Source organism: Pollicipes pollicipes, unplaced genomic scaffold (assembly GCF_011947565.3).
Source record: "Pollicipes pollicipes isolate AB1234 unplaced genomic scaffold, Ppol_2.1 Scaffold_1600;HRSCAF=1878_pilon_pilon_pilon, whole genome shotgun sequence".
NCBI classification, from domain to species: Eukaryota; Metazoa; Arthropoda; class Thecostraca; order Pollicipedomorpha; family Pollicipedidae; genus Pollicipes; species Pollicipes pollicipes.
Genome location: NW_023595962.1, coordinates 24,223,424 through 24,232,779, shown reverse-complemented (window position 1 = coordinate 24,232,779; position 9,356 = coordinate 24,223,424). Strand labels below are relative to the sequence as shown.

The window sequence follows — 9,356 nt, the reverse complement described above, 5'->3', positions numbered from 1 at the left end:
GAACGACCATCTGTTTGAGCTTTGGCCCTGGGCACGGTCCTTCAGGATAGTCACGGGCGAGCCCGCTCGTTTACGGCATGAACCACGCTAGGATATTAACGTCACCGTTAACGTTAACGTCAGATTGATCCGGATATTCAGGGACTGAAAATGGTCAGGCTGTATCATGGCATCAGTTGAAATAACGTAACAGAGTGCTTTCCGGCCACAGTAGGCCGACATCACCCGACCTCCGGTGAATTCAGCGGCGTGGATAGCGGATGTTGCTGTCGTGGTTGACGCTCAAAGTTTAAAGGGCGACGGCACGCCCGGACCAATTCGGCCCTGAAGCAATGTCGTGCCTGGTCTGCAGCTAGGAGATCATGGCCGATTGCCTGTCGGTGCAGTACCCCAGCCAAATATCAAGGTGGAATGTTCGGGTCGCTCCAGTATGCTGATGAGTGAGCAAATGTAGCCCAAGAGCCTAGCCAGGTGGTCCAGGGGTAGCCCGACACGGGTGCACGGTGGGTTTTTGACCCATCACCTGGGCCACCTTACGCCGGTGCGCAGTGGTGTCCAGACCCACCACTGACGTCGGTTGAGATTGCCTGAGTCGCTCGTCAGTGCTCTGGGCGATTGAGATTGCCTGAGTCGCTCGTCAGTGCTCTGGGCGATTGAGATTGCCTGAATCGCTCGTCAGTGCTCTGGGCGATTGAGATTGCCTGAGTCGATCGTCAGTGCTCTGGGTGACGTCAGCACCGCCGCGTGCGCGGGTGCCCTGGGAGTCCGCCGGTGCCGGTCCGTCCCAGCGACGGCATCGCCGAGCCGCCCAGTGACCGCCGTGGTGACCACCTCTCGGGTCTCCCGCGCAGCTGCCGCCCCAATGTGCCCGGCTCTCGGGCCGCTGGGTCCAGGGCGGCCGGCGGCAGCGGCAGACCGCCTCCGAACATCCGGCGCCATGCGTGCGCAGCAAGACATGCATCGGTGCGATGTTTGGCGGCCGCACGGGCAGCGACGGCGACGGCGGCGGCGGCGTCTGATGACGTCACGCTGGGCCCGTCTGATGACGTCACGCCGAGATACCGGCGCCGGCCGAACTATAAAACGGCGCCGGCCGTGGCGCGCCGCATTTGACCCGCTCCGGCGCCGCAACACGGGCGGAGAGCAGCTCGCGATGTGTAGGGTGGTGATCTTCCTGGCGCTGGTGGGATTGGTCGTGGGCAACCCGTCTCTGAACGATGCCCACGCTCTGATCGGTGAGTGCCGCTCGGCCATACTCTGATCACTGAGTGTCGCTCGGCCACGCTCTGATCGGTGAGCGCCATTCGGCTACGCTCTGATCGGTGAGTGTCGTTCGGCCACACTCTGATCGGTGAGTGTCGCTCTGCCACGCTCTGATCGGTGAGTGTCGCTCTGCCACGCTCTGATCGGTGAGTGTCGCTCGGCGACGCTCCGACCAGCTCGGCGTGGTGCGGCGAACCGTCCGAAAGTCAGTGGGGCAGAGGGCCGTTCCGAGCTGTTTTCGATTTGGTGCCCCGCATGCACTTATTCCCACCATCACGATGCAAGGCGAGAGCAAGAGATCAGATGAGCTCGCGTCGTTTAGTACTAAATTCCAAAGCTGAACACGAATTTCTTTGTCAATGGCCGTTAATTGGTCGACTTTAATTGATCGTTTGAACGCAGCATCTTTGCCATATGACCCAGGTCCGGCGGCTGTCAGTTGAAATCGGAATAAAGTATTCCAGGTCAGCGCAAATTTGATAGTGTCCGTGTGTGTCTGCACACTGTGAGACGGTTTTCAGACGACGTGTCAATGGTCACCATCGTTTAACCCCCAATGGCAATGCATAAGATCAGCGTTGTGGAGAGACTGGATGCAGCACGTTCGTCGGCATCGCGGTTGTTTCAGGCGAATCAGAGTCAGAGTCAGAATCAGAGTCAGTCCGCTGAGACCGTGCCCTACGACCTGGGAGTCACCTAGTGTCTAGTGTGTCTAGTGTCTAGTGTCCTACTGCGCAGTCATGTGGTGCCGCGGCGGGTCACACTGAGTGCCTCCTCCTCCCTTAAAACCACCAGACAGTGAAAGGGCTGACTTTTTATACCGTGTCCTCTCATGCGTGGCAGCAGCCTTGATCGTCACAGAGAAAGATCACCCGCGCAAATGTCGGGCAACGTATTGCGACCTTTTCACAACCAACACTTTGTTGTTCCTTATGGCGGAAAGATCAGCATAAACTCTGGTGCCCCCCCCCCCCCCCCACTCATTTCGTCCCGGCATGTATGCGCTTGCGTATGCGGTCTGCATTTCATGCAGCTTGCGCATGAGGGGGCAGATGCGTAATTATGTGGAATATGAATCTGCTTCAGAAGTAAAACGATACGCAAGCCAGAAACTTGAGCAGATGGTGGGATTCTGAGGTCGTGGAGCGATTTCAGTGGATTTTAGCTGAACTTTGGCTGTTTAGGTGCAACTTTGCTGTTTATTGGATGTACAGAGGCATCCCAAAGCTCCCGAAAACCATGATTATGTGTATGACGTTTTCCCGAACATTTCCACCATTCTCGTTCAGTTTCAACTTTGCCGCCATTCTTAATATCTACTTGCCATGAAACAATTTGATAGCATTTTGGGATCGTTGTTGTATATCTAAAACAGATCGGAGGATTAAACGTTTGCAGTGAGCCTTACGTTGAAGTTCATGCAAAGCCAACTTGACACCATCTAAACACGATCCATTTTCAACAATCGGCATGCTTTGAAACCACATTTGTTTATTGTACGCATGCTGTAGTAGCGGTTTTGCGTGGAAATAGTCTCATCTTGAAGCGAGTATTGTACGTTTTTATAAGGCTTTGAACTAAAATAGCCATTCGAAGACCTATCGGTGCCGTTCACAATCCTGCCCTTCTTAAGACCAAGCCCCTCTAGTTTCTGAGCTACATGCCCGCATAAATGTGGAAAGGTATACCAGGGTGAGTATTTCAAGGTCACCTTGGCACCCACAACGCCATAATAACGTTATTAAAATCCTGTCATTCCATAACCCATGTGGTGATCAAGGCCGAGAAAAATATCATTGTCCATGCGTTCAGATCTGGCGTTCGTGAGTGCCATTTCCAGATATAATGACCGCCAATTGGCGCTCAATCTATTTGGTATGAAGTACGATGACGTGATCAAACCATGGCGCATTGAAGAGCATATTTACTAAACCGAGAACTTTGCTGTCTAGTGCAGTCTTTTCCACTTAAGAAGCATACCAATAGTTATAAGTGAGCTTGTTTTATCATATCTGATCGTCATTTGTGGTCAATCGACCGCACGTTTGCTAAAACACTTATGTTTGTGTGCGGTTCGCCACGTGTGCTTTGTCATTCAGCGAAAATGCCAAGTTCGTGCTGCCTCTCATCTCCTTGCACCAATTGTGGAAAGACCAGCTAGATCTTCATAAACACCTGCAAGACGACTTTTGCAGTGTCGGACGGCGAAGGGCGTAACAGAAATAAGCGTTATCACCACCTGCATGATATCAAAGACCGCGCGTGCGAGCTTACGTCGTAAGTAGTCTTCAGTCTGAGTAAAAAAAAACCTTCAGTCTGAGTAAGGAGAACCGAATACAGCTATCACGAGCCAAAGTTGAAGTATGATGTTGAAGGACTGATGCCACCTACGAACTACCCGACGTTATGCCCCCAATTACCGTCACAGTGTGACAGTGATGGGGACAAGGTGACGAGGTGGCCCCGTCCGGAACGGGAAGGACAGACAGCATGGCCGCCTGCCTGCAGCCCCCGTCTGGAGCGGGAGGGACAGACAGCGTGGCCGCCTGCCTGCATCCCCCGTCTGGAACGGAAGGGACAGACAGCGTGGCCGCCTGCCTGCAACCCCCGCCTGGCACGGGAGGGACAGGCAGCATGGCCGCCTGCCTGCAATACACACAGCTCGGAGCTGTAGAAGTTCGATCAAACGACGAGCTTTTGACCTGGACGAGGCCCGCTGTCGCTCGCCCCCCCCCCCCCCTCCCCCGAGGGGCTGTGGAGAAACGGCGAACAAGTGGTAAACCAAGCCGGCAATTGCCTAGATGACGAAAATCCCGAAAACCCAGGGTCATTATCCGGCAACAGGGTTTAGTTTTTCAACATTGCATCTATCGGTTCATGAGAAGAGACAGCATAAGGCCAAATGTTTCACCCCGTGGTTAATACGGGAATTCTCTTGTTTGAGTGCAAGAATGTCATGCTTCAGGCCATGTTCTGTAGGTTCTCTTCCACAGTTATAAACCCACCTATTTCGCTAAACAGTTGTCGAGTTCATTGTCGTGTCATGCAGAAGCACCATGAGTTCCCCCCCCATCTCCTGGTTAATGCATCAAACTGCCTGGCGTTGAACCCGCATTATCTAGTCTTGACCATCGCACGGCAGTAGCTGCCAAACAGCGGCTGTAGCTGTCCTGTTCTGACGCAGCGGACAAGGCCTTTTAGCAGGGCTTCCGGGGGCCCCGGTGTGTGATCCGGTGCTGACGGTGCACAGAGGATCCATGACTCAGGCGCCAGACCGCGACTGTGGGGTGCCGTCACCACCTTGCACACATGTTGACTTCCTTCGGAGTCTCGGTGACGTCAGGCTGCCGGCGTTTACAAATACCATTCCTTGAGGTCATAACCAGGCCATTCGGCCGCGTCCCGTTTGTGGAGCTGCACCTCTCCCCTCCCCTCCCCCAACGGCAGCGGAGCCTATGTCGTGGGGTCATGCGTCGTGTGCTGCAGCTTCCGGTCGGGGAGGAGCGGCGCGTGCCGCCTCCGGCCCGGCTGGCCGCCGCGGTGGGATGGGTCGAGCTGAGCGACTGGGAGGCGGCCCTGCGACGGCGGGGCGAGCCGTCACCGGCTGTCCACAGCGCTCGCGCGCAGGGAGAGGCCCGGGCGGCGCGTGGCTGTGGGCTCGTCGTCTTTGGAGCCTCGTTCGCCTCTCTGCTACCGGATCTTGGGATGTTCCATTCGCATGTCTCGAGAGAGGTGGCCTGCATGTTAGCTGTCCGGCGGATTCGTGTCGTTGATCCGTATGGTTGCCTGCTGGTGGCTTAAATCACAGTTTTTTAAGATTTAATCCGAGCTTTTTCAAATTGATGGATTTCTGGGATCGGAGCTCACGCTAAGCAGCGCTTGTTGTGTAAGCCCTAACCCCTACCATCCGATCGCGCTATTCCATATCAACGACGTAATTTAGTGGAAAAAGCTTAACGTGCCGCAATGCTCCTGGTCCCTCCTGCCCTATGACGTCATCTGAGCTTTATCGCGGCCGCAGGCCATACTTGTCAAAGGCAATGACGAGCGCCTAAAGCCACTCGAACTCATCCCGCCACGGTTGGGTGAATTGGAGGACAGGCGCGCTGACCATCTAAGCTATCGGAACAGGCGGGTTGTTAGTTAATCCAACACCTTTCCACCTTTTAGGGGAAATCCATACCCAGAGAAGACGCTCGACGTTAACGATAGGCATGATGCACAGACCATGTTCCTGTGCCACTTTCCGTTCTATTTTTCGTGTACAGCGCATGAAAATATAGGCCTTATTGCTCCCACTTGCACGGCTGTGCATGTCTTTACACTCGCACAGAGTCATGCACGTCCGTGATATCCGTGATGGCACGAACAGTGCTTGCACTGCCTGCGCAGTGCGATGTTGCTGTAGCCGGTCACAAGGTCGCGAGGTTGTGGTTTGCACACCCGTCCGCCAGGGTCGCCACCGTCGCCTCCTGCGGCAAGGCGCACCTCCTTGGCTCGGTCGTGTGTTCCGGTCCGCTGCTGGAGGGCACGTAGGTCAACTGGCCGATGTGATGGAGGCTGCTGCCCTCATCGGAGCGTGGTTCCTGTTGTGCGCTGTGAGGCCCGGGCACCGCGTGCGGAGTTGACGACTGGCCGTCGAGCAGCCGGAGGTCCAACAGGGCACGCCGGCATGGGCCCGGCTGCCCGGCACGAGGCCACCGCGAGCGAAACAGAAAAACAACAGAGGATCATTTTGTTAGCAAAACTGTGTTCAGATGCTAGGCCTGGTACGGAATTAAGATTATTTCATTCATTTGCCCCTGGATTATCTGGCATTATTATGTGTTCAACTCATTCATGCATCAATTTCGAGCAAGAAGTTCAGTTCAACTTCTAAGCCATTCAGTCAAAGAACTTGCGCGAAAAAAACTGTAGCAATGCGCAGCCGGGCTGCTGTTGCAATGCCATCCTCAAACATGATTGCATGTTGCAACCATTCTGACGGTGCAAGTATCTGACATTCCTCACGCAAGCTTGGTCTTCGGGAGGACTCGGAACAGGCCGTGTCGGTAATGGGCTGACACGGTTCCCGTTGTGTAGGCGCAGCAGACGCGGCAGTTTGTCCCGTGCCGATTTATCGAAAAACGAGAAAAACTTGTTCGCTTCAGATGCTGCCAAAACGCGGCCCAATCGGTTCATGCACTGTTGTACACTGTCGTTCACGACGGTCTCTCTTTCATTGTATCTTAGCTTCCTTTCAGCGCTCCAAACACGGTTACTTTTTGTATAACTCTCGCACAATTTTAAGGTTTCTTTCAGTGGCTATTTCACGTATGATGAACTGATGTCCACGTTCACATCCGAGGCGACAGAGTGAACACCTTTCAGGGAACGCCAACCGGGAGAGAATGAGCAAGGATACTTAGCCTTCCCATTTCTGTCAACAACTCGCATCGGGCCAGGGGCGTGGACTGGAAAGAAATAACCAAATAACCAAATAACCGTACTTCCATTGTGTGCGACTCCGGTTTTGCATATTTCGTGGCAATTTGAAGGCTTCCACACCAGACGCGTTTAATTTTAGAAGTTTGAGCGGATCACACCTGTTGGCATACAAGATCATGAACCACATACGCGTCCCAGCTGCCGTCGTGCCAGGCAGCGGATTGTTTCTTCCGAGACCCACGAAATTGACGAAGAGCACAGGACCACTGTAAACATTACGAATACGAAGAAAAGTTATTTTAAGGCAAAACTTCAGCACCGGAGGTGAGATCCTATCTCGATTTCATCACCAACTGTCAGCAAATTGCCTCCTTTCATTTATAATCGAGGCCTGATATGTCACAATCACTTCTGTCTGCAACCAATCCTTTCATAGCTAGGAGCAGCTCTTGCGCATTACGTTACGCTGTAGGTCACGGTCAGGCCGCCGGACCGCATCACTGTCGGCGATAACCTGCAACAAAGTTAACGTCATGGCCAGGCCGCCGGACCGCATCACTGTCGGTGATAACCTGCAGCAAAGCTAACGTCATGACCGGGCCGCCGGACCGCATCACTGTCGGTGATAACCTGCAGCAAAGCTAACGTCATGACTTGGCCGCCGGACCGCATCACTGTCGGGGATTACCTGCAGCAAAGCCAACGTCATGACTGGGCCGCCGGGCCGGTCATGACTGCCGGGGATTGGCTGCATCAAAGTTACCACGGCCTTCGAGGAGCCTCCTAAGATTTCACCCAGCCCATCAAACATTGTCAACGTTATCCGACATTTCCAACTCCGCCTAAGCACATCCAACTCTTCCTAGCGCACCTCGACACCGTCCGATTCTGTCCGGCGCCCTTCCCTCTCCGGCCCTATCCGGCCCCATCCGGCGCCATGCGACACCATCCGGCATCATCCGGCACCATCCGGCACCATCCGACACCATCCGGCCCCATCCGGCACCATGCAACACCATCCGGCATTATCCCACTTGGTCCAGCCCCACCCTGTCTGACGCTGTTGGGCGCTGTCCGGCCTTGCCCAGCCCTACCCATCCGACGCTGTCCGACGCTGTCCGACCTGGTCTAGCCCTACCCTGTCTGGCGCTGTCCGGCCTGATCCAATCCTACCCTGTCTGACGCTGTCCAGCCTGGTCCAGTGTTACCCTGTCTAACGCTTCCCGGCCTGGCCAGTCCTACCCTGTCTGACACTGTTCGACGCTGTCCGGCCTGGTCCAGCCCTACCCGGTCTGACACTGCGCGACGCTGTCCGGCCTGGTTCAGTAATGCTCTGTCTGGAGTTGTACGGCCGGGTCCAGTCCTACCCTGTCTGACGCTGTCCGGCCTGGACCAGTCCCACCCTGTCTGGCGCTGTCGGGCCTGGTTCAGTCACACCCTGCCTGACGCTGTCCGACCTGGCTCAGTCCCACCCTGCCTGACGCTGTCCGGCCTGGCTCAGTCCCGCCCTGTCTGACGCTGTCTGACGCTGTCCGACCTGGCTCAGTCCTGCCCTGTCTGACGCTGTCTGACGCTGTCCAGCCTGGCTCAGTCCTGCCCTGTCTGACGCTGTCCAGCCTGGCTCAGTCCTACCCTATCTGACGCTGTCCGGCCTGGCTCAGTCCTACCCTGTCTGACGCTGTCCGGTCTCGTTGCAGGCAGCCCGAGCTCCGTCTGCAGGCTCCGTATCATCCGCGGCCCCTGCAGAGCGCTGTTCCGGAGATACGGCTTCAACCGCGCCACCGGCGTCTGCCAGCGCTTCATCTATGGCGGCTGCGCCGGCAACACCAACAACTTCGTGAGGCGAGAGCAGTGTCAGCGGGCCTGCGGCGGGCCCTGAAGAGCACGTGGTTGAGTGGGCGAGTCGGGGCAGCATCTGGCGCGGGAGGCGGGCAACGGGGCCGACATGGCCGCCCGCGTTGAATGAGAGCATGGTTGATGTCGAGAGCGAGGGTGTTTCTGTTGGCTGCGCACGCGGCACGTAAGATGGGTGGTGCGTATGTGGTGCGTAATGTAGTACCTGGTTCTTGTATGCTGATTTGTGCTTTGTACCTGCTCTTAAGCTGCTGGGAGCACTTTTGTACAATTGCTGCTGCCGGCTGTCTGTGATGTTGTGACATGGAAAACGAGTTGCATTTTGGCGGAAGGTTATTTTTCTCTCGCTTGTTTGTACGATGTGCCACTGCTCACAGCATCGAAGGCTATAAAACATTCAGATAATGTGGTTTGTGATGCATTCAAAAATTGTCATATTGAACTCCTAACAGTTTGTCACTCGTCAGTTCATCAGAATTAGTTAGCCATTTGTCAGAGTTGGCCTGCAGTTCATCACGGTACAGAGATGCAAAATCGACGCTTGATCTTTGAAAATCCTTCGACAGTGTTGACCACGGCGTCCTCCTGATCAAGCTGCAGTGGCACGGCAGTGATCCCCGAAGGTTTCAAAGTTGCGTTGATGGACGGCGGCAGGTGGTGAGAGGTGGTTCACTATACCCTCCCCTGTCCCACGGTGTGTCTCAGTGGTCCGTGGTGGACCCCATCCGCTTGTCTCAGTGGTCCGTGGTGGGCCCCATCCTAAATCCCGACAGGAGGAAACCATCCTTGCCCATCCAAGCAAAAACCACGTA

At 55.3% G+C, this 9,356-nt stretch overlaps 1 protein-coding gene across 1 annotated transcript; it reads left to right on the top strand.

Moving 5' to 3' along the window:
• Positions 1-1,129: 1,129 nt before the first annotated feature.
• On the top strand, positions 1,130-8,949 carry LOC119090979 (isoinhibitor K). The gene is made up of 2 exons (XM_037213707.1): positions 1,130-1,235; positions 8,388-8,949. The coding sequence occupies exons 1-2, from the start codon at positions 1,154-1,156 to the stop codon at positions 8,567-8,569; spliced, it is 264 nt and encodes an 87-aa protein (XP_037069602.1). The 5' UTR covers positions 1,130-1,153; the 3' UTR covers positions 8,570-8,949.
• Positions 8,950-9,356: the final 407 nt, after the last annotated feature.